Source organism: Aegilops tauschii, chromosome 1 (assembly GCF_002575655.3).
Source record: "Aegilops tauschii subsp. strangulata cultivar AL8/78 chromosome 1, Aet v6.0, whole genome shotgun sequence".
NCBI classification, from domain to species: domain Eukaryota; kingdom Viridiplantae; phylum Streptophyta; class Magnoliopsida; order Poales; family Poaceae; genus Aegilops; species Aegilops tauschii.
Genome location: NC_053035.3, coordinates 326,083,850 through 326,099,382, shown reverse-complemented (window position 1 = coordinate 326,099,382; position 15,533 = coordinate 326,083,850). Strand labels below are relative to the sequence as shown.

Genomic DNA, 15,533 nt, shown 5'->3' with positions numbered 1-15,533 from the left:
AGACAGGGAACTCGTCCCACGAGTTGGGACCAGTTGTTTTCCTTCCCGGGGATTCAACAGGGCTGGGCCAAGATTTCCCGGCTGGGGGCCACAACCAAATTGACTAGCAGAACTCCCCGGGTGAGTATACCGCGTGCCTTTTCTTTCCGGGGACAGGGCAGGGATTCCGGAGTTTCCCCTGTCCACCAAACGAGCCCTAAGAGCATGTCTAGTAGATACCTTAAAACAACCCTTAAAAGCACTTTTAAAGGGCCCTTTAAACCATTTTTACGGTGTGAAATTGGGCCGAAAAGAACATATACCGTATTATGAACTGTATCCGGAATGATACAAGCGGCAACCTCTCATCTGTGCGCCGCCGCCGTCCGAGCCCCTCCCACCAGCACGTCGTCGTCGCACCCAACCCCCTCCCACGAGCGCGCCATGGCCGCCCCAACCCCTTTCCACCAGCGCGCCGCCACCGCTCCCAGCCCCCTTCCACCAACGCCCCGCCTCCGCCCCGATCCCCCTCCCACCACCATGCCGCGGCCGCCCCGATCCTCCTCCCACCATCATGCCGCGACCGCCTCGAACCCCCTCCCACCAGCGCCCCCCCACACCGCCTTGATTCGGGCCGCCGCCCCCGCCCCCGCCCGGATTCGGGCCGCCGACGGCCTGCTCCACTCCTTCCGTGGCCGGCTCGCCTTGGTGTGAAGGTCGAGCCGGCCACAATTTGGACCGGCAGCGACAAATTCCGGCGTGCGGCGACCTCTTTCGATGTGCGGCAACGGATTCCGGTGAGTTTCAAGTTCGATTTCGGCCGGTTACACGGCAGCACATCTACTCTGACGAGGTTTGACCGCTTACGGGTTGAACTGTATGTCGCCTTCCGAACTGTACATATGAGGTTCTCGTGGATGAGTTCTCGGTGCCCCTTAAAAATTTGAACGGTCGATCGAACTTTACGAGATCTGCTAGGGATCGTTTTTTTGACTGAATCTGTAAATTCGTTATTTTTTACGGGTTTGATCGCTTTTAAAGGATCTGCTAGAGATGCTCTAAATTACAAGTGAAATTGCTGGTGATTGCCGACAAAAAGTCGTCACGGGAAGAAGCAAAGGAGGAGCCGGACATGTAGTCAGGGAAATTGGTCCCATCGTATGGCAGCAGATAGCTATAGTAACATGGTGCCTCAAAACGAATGAACGGATAAAATGGTACCGGGAAGATAGAGGAAGGCGGAGCCGACTCGTGTGGAATGGGAGACAGAGCAAGCCAAGGACGAGGATGATGATTTCTCGCCTGATGTCTCGAGTGATGGAAATCTTCCCCGGCAAATGGCGTGGCGGGGAAAACCCTGTCGAGCTGGTCTCCAAGTGACCTTGCAAATTTCCCCGGCTTAATGAACCACGAGAGTTTTCCGCCCAGGGAAATGGCCCGGAGAATCTCTAGCTACCAAACGAATCCTTAAGGTCCACAATCGATATAGCACCAACTAATGGAGAAATTCATGTACATATAGCAGCATCCATGTGTCTCGTTATTGATAATAGATTAAGAAAATCGTGGGTAAATAATGCTTGCGAAGTATAACTTGTAAAAAGAAATGAGCAATATGTATAATACAACGATATCGGGGAGGAGAAAATGACGAGTGCACATACATCTAGGATGAGTTTGCCAAAAAAAGAAAGAGCCTTTGCTCTAGATTTCTTAGGAGCATCTATAATATATGAGGGAATTCTAGTTCCCCTCCCCTTCCCTACTTTGATATTTTTTACATTAATTACCTCATTTAATAATTTGTCATCCTGGTTACTCCATTTAGCAGAAGTCTTGCCAATTTGTATCCTTTAAAATATTTTAGGAGCTTTCTTTTTGAACACAGTACAACGCAAGCGCTCATATACACGCGCATACACTCATTCCTATAAACGCACACACGCACACCCTACCCTTATAAGCACCTCCGGAAGACTGAGCCGACATATTTTAAGAGCCTTCTGACTGTTGGTTCCCTACCATCGGACGTGCACCGCATGCCACGTTGTGCCTTTTCTTCCTATGTTTTTGTCCGCATTGGAAATGAGTCTAGCTTGGTTGGATCCTAATTTTTTTTCCTTGCGCGTGGTACATACTTTAAGTTTGCTTATCTCGGTTGTCATCTGAATTGTGCACAATAATCATTGATTAGTGTGGCTGCAATCAAAATTTTACAAATCGTGTTGTAGAATCGAATCTAAAGTGCGCTTGTTTGCAAACACATGACAAAAACATGTTTTTTTTTGCAAAGATCATGTTTTACTCGAGACTAAACATGCAGTGCCTAACCATACACACTTTTTTTGACAACACAACCATGCGCACCTTTTATATAAATACAAAAGAAAAAGTCCCATCCTGTTATGTCATCAATACTAATGGATAGTACTCCCTCCGTTCACAAATATAGGATGTTCTATTTTTTTGAATCAGATGTATATAGACACATTTTAATGTGTATATAAAATGTGTCTGATAGGGCTGCGGCTCCATCAGGCGATCCTCCAGGCGATCGCCGGATGCGGATCTCCTCCAGGCGTCGACTCACCTTGGCGCCGGGCTGGTCGGCAACAACGTCGGCTGGGGCTGGATCTAGGTTCTCATGCCTACCGACGGCAGAGGGGGAAGATGCGTCCATGGTGGATGTAGGAACCACTAACGATGAGTCCTCTGAGCCATCTTCTGAGGTGCGACGGAGAAAGTCGGATGAAGAGCTCGCCGAAGAGTTTTGGGCGGACATCGGCTACCCGACTCCGGCGTCGAGGGTGTGGGAGCGTCCATCGTCTCGACGAGCAGGTGAGGTTTTTCATGTGTGCAGGTCGGAGACTAACGGGGTTCCGCACGCGGAGAAGGATGGGGAGAACTACAAATCGATCGGGCTGGAGGGTTCATCAACGGCGCCGTTGGCGGACGTGCGAGGTGTCGTCGGGGTGCCGGCGCGGTCTACGGCGATGGTCAAGCCTTGGATCGGCCCGATTCCGCCTCCTCGGTTATCTCCTCCTCGGAAGCTTGGCGACGTCATGCCGCACGCATGCCTCGGCGCTGTGGAGACCTCGCCGCAGCCCAGGTCGCCGACGGCGCCTCCATGAGCGCATGGGCGGGGAGTCTCGTTGAGGATCATTCGAACCCCCGATCCGGTCATCACGGCGGGACAGAGCCATCTCTCGGCCTGACTAATCCTGGCCGTCCACTTCGCATGGTTAATCTTAACCGTTGGTTGTGGCATTTGTGGAACCGGAAAACGCAAGGGGGAAACCCTAACCTCACTCGTTCCTTCGCGGCTGTCACCCGCTCTCCGGCTATGATGCGCGGTGATGCGGCCGCGCTGCCCGGCCTCAACTCTGGCCATCATGCCCGCCCAACCTCCGCCACTGCTCAGCCGTCCGACCCATCATCGTCTGGTGGCGCTCCAGGCTTCGTTCCAGGTGTATACCAACCGGTCTAGCCGACGCAGCCCCTTGCACCGCCGGGGACTCTAGCGCCGGCACAGCAACAACCTGCTCATCAGCCACCTGTGCACCATCAGCAAGTATACCAAATGCCTCTCCAGCAGCAGTTCATCGCAAGTCAGTAGCAACCGTATATCTTTCAGCCGCCGGCAGGTTATGTGCAGCAACAGCAGCAACCCGCAGTGTTTTCGTTTCAGCCGTCAGGTACTCCTATGCAGCAGCTCGGTCCTCCCGCCGGCATGCAACCAGTTGCCTTCAATGCCGGGTCGGCGTACAAAACTGCCGCAGGGCCGCCAGCTAACACTCGTCCACGCAAACCGAAGGGCGGCAAGGGAGGACGCCCTAAATACCATCAGGGTGCGGCGCCTCCTACTACCACTGCCGCCGCTCCCTTCATGTCTCCGCAAGGGCAGCAGGGGGTAGCACCTGCTCTCGTCTCTGGACCAACTCTGACAGCAGGACATGGACAAATGGTAACTATCCAGAATCAGCCACAACTACCGGCTCAATCCGCAGGGTCTGATGGTGTCGCAATGGTGCCTAAAAAGATGTGGTGCACTAAATGTCAGTCTGCAGGACACCTTGCTGATGACCGTGAGACACCGCAATATTGTTTCATATGTAACAAGATGAACCATCCGATGACCATGCGCCGGTGCCCTGCTCTTAAGATGTCGAAGCCGGTGGCGATGCTTTGTGGATATGGTACTGAGAACATGGCCTTCTTTCAGATGCCTGACAACGTTTGCAGGGAGGATCTTTCTCCACAAATTTCTCCAACGGCGTTAGTCACGATCTCCGGTGGTTCTATCACTCCCAATATTGTGGAGGCCGAGGTTGCCAAGATTGCACAGTATCAACAACAGTGGACCTGGGAAGCTATACCACATGGTCAGAATGCTTTTCTCATGTCTTTCCCTAGCGAGGAGGTGCTTCTGAGAGTCACTGGGTTTACGGTTTTCATCAAATCGCACAATGTCACTTTGGAGTTGAAGGCCTGGAAGTCCGAGGAGATACGCACTGTTTCGAGTTAATACCTATTTGGGTGCATGTTCACGGGGTGCCCCACGCGCTTCGTCACTTCTTGGGTCTTCGGGCAGTCGGCTCGGTCATTGGTGCCACTCTGGATGTGGACCTACTTTGCTTGCGTCGTAGAGGCATTGTTCGCATACAGGTGGGTGTGCTCAACCTCGACGCTTTCAAGAGCAGCACAATTGATTCCCTCTCATCGAACGTTGTTGTTTAGAAGAAGGGATATGAGTTTCGCTATAGTTTGGAGAAGTCAGATTTCCGTATTGATGCTGACTTCGTGCCTCGTGTTTGGGAGCACGATGATGACCCCGAGAGTGATAAGGGACATGACAGAGAGGACACTATGAGGGCTAATGATATAAGCAAGAGGTCCAAATCTTCGTCATCATCTAATACTCCGTCGGCTACCACGACCACGGGAGGGGTGGTGCCCATGCAGATTGCCACAGCCACACATGCTCCCTGTGGCCCTTCGTCGCCGGGGAAATTCATTGCTGTTACACCACCGAACCCGCATCGGCGTACGTCTTCCAAGCCAGCTTCTCCGACTTCTCAGGGGTCTTCACCGTTGGGTGGCCCGATTACAACTCCAGCGCACTTGGCGCCGAGGAACATTTCTACTCCGGCCCAACTTCCTGAGTCGGCTATTCGGTCGCCGCCTTCACCGACTCTACCTGTGGTTCGACTCCACCGTGACGAGACACATTCCTCACTGGAGGGGCGTGCATTTCCGGAGGGCGCCGCAGCGGATGTGCCGCCGCTTCCTTCGTCTGGACAGCAGTCACCCTCTCGACGGGGGGTGATCTTCTCCCCGTCTGTTCGGGCTGATCACGAGCTGGCGATGGCGGAGCTGCGGGCTCTGTCGTCTGCGCCATCATCACTAGGAGGGGCGTCGACGACCGGTGCGATCGCGGCGGAGGAGGATGAAGCACAGCCCTCGCGGTCTTCGACATCATCGTCGGACCCATCTACGCTGCCTTTCAGGGTCTCCGGGACACTTGCTGCTGCAGAATCCACACCCACACCCCTCAGATGTAGCGGCCGTCACCTCGTTAGTGCTGACGGCGCATCAGCTACCGACGAGGATTCGATGCTGAAGGCCATGCGCATAACGGCTTCTCGCAACCTCGACTTCAAAGGTACTTCCGCTCGCAAATCTATTCTGTCTTTTGATAAAGCCAAAGTTTCTTCAAATATTGCTAGTCTTGGTATTTCATTAGGAAGAAATTAAAAAGTGGTAGATTTTTCTGTTAAGGCTCTTAAGCAAGTGGAGTTCGACCGGCTTACAGTTGCTCCTAAGTCGCCTATGTTTGTGGATCCCGTAATGTCAGATGAGGAGGATGAGGAGGCAGATGCCAACCATGAAGGCAAGCTCCTTTCCCATCTGGTTAAAGACACAACTGAAGTAGACTTGGATGATTGTCGTGGTGGGCGCACGGCAGATGCCAAGGGATGGCTAAAGAGAGGAGGAGGCTCGAGGGCGCTAGTGGGCTCCAGAGGCGAGGTTGGCATGAGCGGGCGCGGGACGCCGGACATACCCAGGTTCGGGGCTCTTTGGAGAGATAATACCCCTAGTCCTGCCGAGTATAGTTGGATAATCGATAGTACAATGTTGCTCCTGGAGCTGTATGGAGGAGGGAGGAAGCTGGCCAGGGCTTGGGCTGCTCCTTCTCTCCGGTGTTGCTGTTTTGTGGCAAGTCCTCCTGCTTTTCCTCCTGAATGATCGTGGGCTCCCGGGGGATTTTATAGTCCAACCCCTCGGGGGTACAATGGTAATGTTATAAGTCGGTGGGTCCGTATTGTCGGTGTCCGGGGACCCGGGCTGGGCCCTGCTGAGGACTTGTGGTTCGCCGGGTTCCCCTAGGTGCGGGCCCCGCAAGCCTAGGGGGACTGTGCGCCGTCTTGTCGATCGTCAGGGCGTGACCGAGTTGAGTCGCGTACAATGCTCTCCGTCAGGTTGCCGCTTGCTATCGTCAGCGGTGAGGGTGGGGGCACTGTTGCCACGCCGGCCCTGGTCAGCGGGTAGGTGAGGGGCACTGTTGCCACGTTCCTGCTGACCAGAGGCATGGGCGGGGCACTGTTGCCTCGGTCATCGTTGATTGAAGTCTCGTCCCCATCATACGGCCTGGATGGGACGGGAGTTGACCCGCGGCTGGATTGCGTAGCACGCCATGGGTGGCGCTGGCTTGGTGAGGGGGCTTTGGCTGTGCCGGGTTCGGCTGTCTTGCGCCAGTTGTCGGGGCCGAGTCGGCGTGTCTTGCCGGGTCGGCCAGTCTGGCCGGCTTGCGGGGCTTGGCCGGGTCGAGCGACCCGGCCAAGCGTGCGCCGGTATTGAGGGGCGGTGGCAGCCCCGTTGTTTTTGAAGAGGATCCGGGTTCCGTTGCCTGCCCGGGGTCCATCCCCCCGACAGTAGTCCCCGAAGCTGTGAAGGTCCGCCGTCTTCGGATGAGTGGGCCTTCGCAGTTTCCCCCTTAAGCAAGGTGGATTCTGCGAGCGCCGGGTCCGGCAACACCCACTGTGTGCCGGTTTTCTCGGAAACCGGATCGCGGCGTCTTGGTCGTGGTGGGGACCGAGAAGTCCGCCGAATCTTGGGGCAATCCCTCGGGCTTTGCGCGGGCGCCACGTGGTGCCCGGAAGTCTGAGGGGCCTGACAGGCCACGCGCGTGACGGGACCGGGCGACGGGCTGGGGCCCACCGCCGCGCGCCCTCGGCCCAAGCGCGCGGATTTATTGCGCTGTCCGGGGGCCGGTTGCTCTTCCCCAGGCAGTTACTGCGCGTGTACGGGCGCACTTATTGCAGGGTAGTGGAACGGGCGCATGCAGGCGATCCCACTTCCCCACTTCCCCACGTTCAAACCGAGGGTTATAAATCGGGGGGCAGGGGGGCGGCGGACATTATTCTCGCTCGCGCCCTCCTGTCCCTTTGCTCTTGCTCCGCTCTTTGCAACTGACGCACTGCGGCGCCCGCTGCTCCGAGCAGAACTCCTTCGCCATCCATCTTCCTTCTTCTTCCTTCGATCATGTCGCTGCCATCGGGCTCCTGGATGGGCTCGAACGTCACCTCCGAGGACATCACCCAGCTCCGGGCCACACGGCGCCTGCCGCGGGAGACGGACGTCGGCGTCCGCCTGCCGCGCGGCGAGCGGAGGCCTCGGCCCGAGGGGCAGGAGCGTGTGGTCTTCCTCACGCACTTCGAGCGCGGGTTCGGGCTGCCGGCGAGCACCTTCTTCCGCGCGTTCCTGGAGTTCTTCGGGCTCCAGCTGCATCATCTTGGCGCCGGCGCCATCGTCCAGCTCTCCGGCTTCGTCACCCTCTGCGAGGGGTACCTGGGGGTCGAGCCTACGATCGACCTCTGGGCGCGCTTCTTCTCCTTGAAGCAGCAGGGCCCGTCGGCCGGGGAGTTCGCCGATTTCGGTGCCGCCGTTATCTCGAAGCGGTCGGGGGCGGATTTCCCCAAGATCCCGCTGGAGGATTCTGCCAAGAAGTGGCAGAACTCCTTCGTCTACGTCCGCAACCTTGGCGCGGACCGCATCAACCTTCCGGCCTTCGCCATCGCACCGCCGCGGGCGAAGACAAACTGGGGCTACTCGCCCAAGCGCCCGTCGCAGGAGATCGTTAATCTCTACGAGCGGGTGACGGTGATGAGGACGCAGGAGGGGCTTACCGCCACCGACCTCCTCGCCGCGTTCATCATGCGCCGGGCCCTTCCGCTTCAGGGGCGCTCCTGCCTCATCGGCGAAATGGTCGGCCTTCAAGATCCCAACCGCATGGGGTCGACGCGGCTGTCCGTGAAGCAGGTTGCGCGCGGCGTGAACGACATCTCCAAGGCCAACCTTGGGGAGGACTGGCGGTTCGGCAAGGCGCCGTACAGCCGGTCGAACCCGGCGCTGCAGGTGAGTGTCTGGTCTTCTTACTTTGCTGCCGTGCACCTTCTCATCCGTCCTGACGCGACGCGGGGGGTACTTCTGAACACGATTCGGCATCCTTACACCCGGGCCCCGTCACAGGTGGAGCTGGTGGCGCCAGAGGAGCTCGTGGCTCATGGCGGGGAGGAGGAGGCCGAGTCCGACGCCGGCACTGGGCGTTGCGCGGGTAAGTCTCGTGTTTTTCTTCATGTGTCTTGAATTGCTGACCGCGGCACGGAACGGTCGGTGCTGACGCCAGTTGTCGGTGTAGTCGCGTTGGGCGGGGGAGGCGGCGACGCGGTCGGAGCCGGGTCCTCGCATGCGCCCGCATGGGAAAGACAGCGTCGCGCCGCGACCACGGGCCCCGAAGCACACGGCGGACCCGGCCGGGGCCGGGAGGCCGGCCAAGAGGAAGCGCGGCGGCGGGCACGGGAGGCCAACCCCGGTCCCGGTCTTGGCAGGGTAAGCTTCATCTCTCGTTTGCGCTCAGATTTTTTCTTGAGGTAGTCTTGTTTCTTTTCTGCTCACTCTGTCTTCTTCTCCAGGTCGCCAATCGCACTCGCGAGGGTGGCGGCGGAAGCCGTGACCGCTGAAGGGGCCGCGTTCTGCAGGAGCCGGTCCGACCTTGCCGACCAGGCCGAGGTGGAGGGACGGGCCGACTCGGACCTCGGCCTGGATCCGAACGACGCCGAAGCCTTGGCCTGGCGGGATAGGAACCAGGCCAAGGCGGAGCTAGAGGCGGCGTCGGTCCGTGCTTGGACCGACGCGGCGGCGGCATGGGTGCGACCCGGCGCGGAGCCGGTTTGGCGCGAGATGCCGGAAGGCACGGTGGTGGCAGCGACGGTCTTTGAGCCGTCGTCGGTGAGGGAGCGCGGCCGTGGAGGCCGGGCTGAGGTGGTGATCCCCGACCAGGGGGTCGTGGAGGTGGAGGATGACACCCCGCCACGGGCCGACGTGGCCGAGCGAGCGGGGACTGATGGTGGTGGAGGCGGCGTCGTTTTGGAAGAGACGCTGCGGGCGGCGGCGTCGGAGGCGCCGCCAGTTTTGGAGGAGGCACCGCGGGCGGCTGTGCCGGAGACGGTGACGCAGCGCGTCCCGGCGTCCGGGTCAGAGACGGCGACGCAGGGCGTCCCGGAGGAGGTGCTGGCCGCGTCGCGAGCGACCAGCGGGGGGTACGCCTTGGTGCCCCGGCAGGGAGAGCGCCGAGCTGCCGTGCCGCAGCCGGCGCGGAGCGGGGGCGCCATTGTCTTCGGGCCTCAGACCCAGGAGGAGGCGCTCGAGGCCTTCGCCCAGGCCGAGGTGGGTCGCTGGACGCCGTCAGTCGCCGCCTGCGAGGCCGGATGGAACGGCTCGAGGCCTTCGCCCAGGCCGAGGTGGAGTGGACGCGCGACTTGGAGCGCGCCGTTCTGGTAAGTCTTTTTGCAATTTTCTTCTTTGTGGGGGCGCGCCAGCCCACCCACTGGGTGTAGCCCCCGAGGTTCGGGCCAACTACGTAGTAGTTGGGTCGAATCTTTAGAGTGTTGGCCTTGTTCTGATTTCTGCTTTCTTCAGCATCTTGACGCCTTCTGGGTCGCCGCCTACAATCGTCTCCCGGGCAAGCACCGGGAGCTCGTGAAGTGGCTTGCCGCCAAGGAGGAAGAGCTTCGCGTCGCCGCAGGTATTCTTGTGCTCTTTTCTAGTGGTGGCGCGCTAGCGCACCCACTGGGTGTAGCCCCCGAGATTCAGGCCAACTGTGTAACAGTTGGGCCAAATCTTAAGTCTTGCTTTTTTCTTCTGCTGAGTCCTTCTTTTTCGCAGTCGAGGTGCTGTCCTGGCGGGCTCGTCTGCTCCGGGCCGGTCATCACTACGACCGGCTCGTTGCCGACACCGGCCGTCTTGGCGCCGAGGTGGCGCAGGCGAGGGCGGAGGCGGCTGCGGCTCGGCGGTCTCTTGATGAGGCCAACCGGCTGCATGAGCAGCTGGCGGGTCACAAGAGCCGCCTCGAGGCCGAGGTGGAACTCCTTAAGGCGGAAGCCGCCAAGGCGGCAGAGGCGCAGCAGGCCCTGGTGGAGGCGGACCAGCAGCGCGACCAGCTGGCCGACGACAAGGGCCGGCTCCAGGCCGAGGTGGATCGCCTGCAGGGGCAGGTCACCACGGCTGAGGGGGCCCGTCAGGACGAGGCCCGTTGCCGCGAGGCGGCCGAGAAGGTGGCCGAAGACAAGGATGCCGAGCTGAAGGCGGCCCTTGCCAAGGCGGCCGATCTGGAGAAGGCGCTCGAGGAGCGCGACCGCGCCATCGAGCGGGAGCGGCGTGGTACGTTGCTTGAGGCGCAGCACCTGGAAGAGTCCTTCTCTAGTAAGTGCTTTTTTCTTGTTGTTTGCCGGGCTGGGATCCGGCCTTTCTTCCTTGTTGTTCTTCTTCTAACTCGCTTCTTCCTTTGTGGCAGGGGCCTTTCCAGAGACGCAGCGGCTGGCGGAGGAAGCCGTCCACTATCAGCGCGACCCGACCGGCGTCGTTGGGTCCGGGACGGATCCGCGGGTGGCCTGGACCTTCCCAGAGATCATCGCCGCTGCTGAGGCCCGCCTGCAGGTCCTGGGAACGCAGTTGGGGCGGCTGTCCCAGGCCGGCGCCGCAATGACGGCGACCCTATGGCCGGACTCCGTCCAACCGAGCAGCTTCTCGCGCCTGGCGCGTCGATTGGAGATGGGGCCGAACCGGCTTGGCGAGTGGCGCGTCTCCGTCGCTCGTGCCGGTGCTGAGATGGTGCTCCGGTTCGCGCTGTCCTGGCATCCAGACCTGCAGCTGGACGCGTTGATGGGCCAGCGGGCCGGTTCGGAGCAGCTCTTGCAGGAGCATGCCGGCCGGATCGCCTCCCGGGCCAGCTACATCGCCGAGTTCGCCTTCCACGACGAGTTCCATCCGGAGTGGACGGAAGACGGCGGGGCCGAGGACGGCGACGACTACGGCTTGCTCCTCCACGATCCGGAGGGGAGCTCGGAGGAGACGGGCGTCTACCGCGACGCGGATGCTGAGGAGGGCACCGGCACCTCGCCGGACCCGGAGGCCGCGAGGGGAGAGCCGTCGATGTCGCGACACGGCGCTGGAGATGCCTGAGACACTTTGTTGTAAAACTTGTTAAATAGCAGGTCCACTCACCCACTGGGGGTTTTAGGGTGTAATGAACTCGGGCCGTGGGCCTTTTCTTAAATACTTGTGTAGATGTCGTGGGTGCTTTTGCTTTTTTGCCTTCCGTTTTTTGGACCGATTTCATGCGCTTTTCCTTTCTCAGACCTCCCCTCCCCGCGAGTCAGACGGCTGAGGCTCCGGTCCGTGACAAGGAGTTCGGTTCTTTGAGAGGAGCGCGCAGGACTTGGGTCCCTCGAAACGTTGAGTGCGAGCGAAACACCCACTGGGCCGGCTGGCGGCAATCCGGCAAAGCCGGTTGGCGAGCGGCCGGTCGTGCGGCTGTTCATTTGATGAACGGTGGGCCGGGTTGATTGACCCGGCAACCTTTGGCTTAGTGTATGAAGCGTAAAGGAGCTTTGGCCCGTTGTGCTTGCCAGCCGACGGCCAAAGCTGAATCTGTGGCTTTAGGGCGAAGTGGGGGACCGCGGCATCCTAAATTTATCAGGAATGACCAAGTAAGGCGGCGGGGTAGCGACCGAGCCGGCCAGCCCCCGAGCCCCCGGGTCGAGCGAGTCGGACCGGTGGCCGGGTTTAGTGGTATAGTGATGCAAGAAAGTAGGGACGCAATAAATTGGTCGACAAAAGGCAGCCCCCGAGTCTCATTCGGGGACCCCATAGTTTCATGCGTTTTCAAAAGGCGATGATACATACGCTCGTGCGGCTAACTGTAAAACGGGCGGAGGAGTTCCGCGTTCCACGGCCGGGTCGTTTCTTCACCTGCGGTGTCCTTCTTGTGCTTTCTTGACTTGCGTGCATCGATGAGGTAGTAGGCGTTGCGGTCGCGCAAGGCCCTGCTCACGATGAATGGGCCCTCCCATGGAGGGGACAGCTTGTGCTGACCTGCCTGCTCTTGGACGAATCGGAGGACGAGGTCGCCCTCGCGGAACGCGAGGGGCTTGATCTTCTTGTTGTGGTAGTGCCTCAGGCCTTGCTGGTAGATGGCCGAGCGACTGAGCGCCAGGAGGCGTGCTTCTTCGAGCAGGTCGACGCCATCTTCGCGGGCTTCTCTGGCTTCGGCTTCGGTGTACATCGCGACGCGCGGCGAGTCGAACTCGACGTCGGTCGGGATGACGGCTTCGGCTCCGTAGATGAGGAAGAACGGGGTGAACCCGGTCGACCGATTCGGCGTGGTGCGTAGACTTCAGAGAACGGCTGGCAACTCGTCAAGCCAGCTGCCGGGTGAACGGATGAGCGGCTCGATGAGTCGCGGCTTGACGCCGGACAGGATGAGTCCATTGGCCCGCTCGACCTGCCCGTTGGACTGCGGATGCGCAACGGAGGCCAGGTCGAGGCGGATGCCGGAGACGGAGCAGTATTGCTCGAGCGCGCCCTTGGCGAAGTTGGTGCCGTTGTCAGTGATGATGCTGTTCGGCATGCTGTAGCGCACCGCTATGTCCTTGATGAACCGGACGGCTGTTGGCCCGTCCAGTTTCTTGATTGGTCTTGCCTCGATCCACTTGGTGAATTTGTCCACTGCCACCAGCAAGTGCGTCATGCCGCCTCGAGCGGTTTTGAAGGGTCCCACCATGTCGAGTCGCCAGACCGCGAAGGGCCAGGCGATCGGTATGGTGCGGAGTGCTGACGCCGGCTGGTGGCTGCGTTTGCTGAAGCGCTGGCATCCCTCACACTTGAGGACGAGCGACTCGGCATCTTGGAGGGCCGTGGGCCAGTAGAAACCGTGGCGGAACGCCTTGGCTACCAGGGATCGTGATGCGGCGTGGTGCCCGCACTCGCCCTGATGTATGTCGAGGAGGATGTCGATGCCCCGCTCCTGCTCGACGCAGCGCTGGAAAACGCCGGTGGAGCTGCGCCTGACGAGCTCGTTGTTGGTGATGCTGTAGGCAGACGCCCGGCGCTGCACTTGCTGAGCTTCGGTCTCGTCCATGGGGAGAACCCCGTTCTCCAAAAATTCTGATATTGGGAGGGCCCAAGATGGAGCCGCAACCACGGCGAAGACGGCCACCAGGGTGGGTTCCGAGTCGGCAGCCCCTGAGCCGGGTTGAGCAGCCCCCGGGTCGGGGATGGCGACGGCCGGGTCCGGGACGATGGTGGCCGGGTTGAGCTGAGCAGCCCCCGGGCCGGGTTGAGGTGCGGCTGGGTCGTTTGGAACGTGGATGGACTCGGAGTCCGGCGATGGCTTGACGGACGGCTTGCGCAGGTGCTCGAGGGAGACGTCGGACGGGATGGCTTGTCGTGACGAGGCGATCTTGGCGAGCGTGTCGGCTGCTTCGTTCTCCGCGCGCGGGACGTGGAGGAACTCGCAGCCCTCGAAGGATCCCGACAACTTCTGGACGAGGAAACGGCAGCTTGCCATGTTGGAGTCGCGGGCGTCCCATTCGCCGGAGCATTGCTGCACCACCAGGTCCGAGTCGCCGTAGCACAGGATGCGTCGGATGCCGAGTTCCTTGGCAAGCCGGAGGCCGTGCACAAGGGCTTCGTACTCGGCGACGTTGTTGGAGGCGGCGAAGTGGATCTGGAGCGCGTAGCGGAGCCGGTCGCCCTTCGGGGACGACAGTACGATGTCGGCCCCCAAGCCGAGTCGCATCTTGGACCCGTCGAAGTGCATGCACCAATGCGTCGAGTCGGGAGGTGGCGGCAAGTACTGGGTCTCGGTCCAGTCGACGAGGAAGTCGGCCAGGGCTTGAGACTTGATTGCGGTGCGGGGCTCGTAGAGGATGGTGTGGCCGGCTAGCTGGATCGCCCATTTGGCAACCCGGCCAGAGGCATCCCGGCACCCGATGATTTCTCCGATAGGCGCCGTGCTGACCACGGTGACGACGTGCTCTTGGAAATACTGCTTCAGCTTCTTGGCGGTGAAGTACACGCCGTAACACATCTTCTGGTAGTGCGGGTAGTTCAGCTTGGAGATGGAGAGCACCTCGCTCAGGTAGTAGACTGGGCGCTGGACGGCTTGGATCTTGCCCTTCTCTGGTCGCTCGACCACCAGCACCGTGCTGATCGCCCGCGAGGTCGCGGCTATGTAGAGTAACAGCGGCTCCTTGTCGGTCAGCGCGGCCAGGACTGGTGCGGGGGAGAGCATGCGCTTGAGGTCTTGGAAGGCCTCGTCTGCCTTGCCGTTCCATTCGAACGGGCTCGTCTTCTTCATCAGCTGGTACAGGGGTAGCGCCCTCTCGCCCAGCCGGCTTAGAAACCGGCTGACCGAGGCCAAGCATCCGATGAACTTCTGGACATCGCGCAGCCGAGCCGACTTGCACATGCGCTCGATGGCCTTAATCTTCTCCGGATTCGCCTCAATGCCTCGTTCCGAGACGAGGAAGCCGAGTAGCTTTCCGGCCGGGACGCCGAAAACGCATTTTTCCGGGTTAAGCTTGACCTTGTATTCGCGGAGGTTGGCGAAGGTTTCCTTCAAATCGTCGAGGAGCGTGAGGTGCTGCTTGGTCTTCACCATGATGTCGTCCACGTATACGTGGATATTGCGGCCGAGTTGCGGCAGCAGGCATTTCTGCATGCAGCGCTGGAAGGTGGCGCCGGCGTTCTTCAAGCCGAACGACATGGTAATGTAGCAATACGCCCCAAAGGGCGTGATGAAGGACGCCTTCAGGGCGTCGGCCAGGTCCAGCTTGATCTGGTGGTAGCCGGAGTAAGCGTCCAGGAAGGACAGGAGCTCACACCCGGCGGTCGAGTCGATGACTTGGTCGATCCGCGGGAGGGCGAACAGATCCTTGGGACAGGCCTTATTGAGGCTGGTGTAGCCGATACACATGCGCCAGGTCTTGTTCTTCTTCAGGACGAGGACTGGATTGGACAGCCATTCGGGGTGAAACACTTCCATTATGAAGCCGGCCGCCAAAAGCTTGGCGACCTCTTCACCAATGGTTCTTCTCTTCTCTTCGGAAATCGTCGTAGGGGTTGACGGACAGGCTTGGCGTCCTTGCAGACGTGAAGTTTGTGCTCGGCGTACTTCCTCGGGATACCCGGCATGTCCTTGGGGTCCATGCGAA

General features: G+C 59.9%; 2 protein-coding genes across 2 annotated transcripts; both read left to right on the top strand.

Annotated features, from left to right (window-relative positions):
- Positions 1–260: 260 nt before the first annotated feature.
- Positions 261–8,634, top strand: LOC109776984 (uncharacterized). The gene is made up of 2 exons (XM_020335648.4): positions 261–776; positions 2,501–8,634. The coding sequence occupies exon 2, from the start codon at positions 7,522–7,524 to the stop codon at positions 8,623–8,625; it is 1,104 nt and encodes a 367-aa protein (XP_020191237.2). The 5' UTR covers positions 261–776; positions 2,501–7,521; the 3' UTR covers positions 8,626–8,634.
- Positions 8,635–9,219: 585 nt separating this feature from the next.
- Positions 9,220–10,258, top strand: LOC120972685 (uncharacterized). The gene is made up of 2 exons (XM_040398166.3): positions 9,220–9,815; positions 9,958–10,258. Exons 1-2 carry the CDS (start codon positions 9,220–9,222, stop codon positions 10,019–10,021), a joined length of 660 nt encoding a protein of 219 aa, XP_040254100.2. The 3' UTR covers positions 10,022–10,258.
- Positions 10,259–15,533: the final 5,275 nt, after the last annotated feature.

Bases quoted from the DNA above. Each gene is read 5' to 3' on its own strand.
- LOC109776984 (XM_020335648.4), top strand. From the start codon at position 7,522: ATGTCGCTGCCATCGGGCTCCTGGATGGGCTCGAACGTCACCTCCGAG.
- LOC120972685 (XM_040398166.3), top strand. From the start codon at position 9,220: ATGCCGGAAGGCACGGTGGTGGCAGCGACGGTCTTTGAGCCGTCGTCG. The intron at 9,816-9,957 runs GTAAGTCTTTTT...TGCTTTCTTCAG, and splicing joins ACTTGGAGCGCGCCGTTCTG to CATCTTGACGCCTTCTGGGT.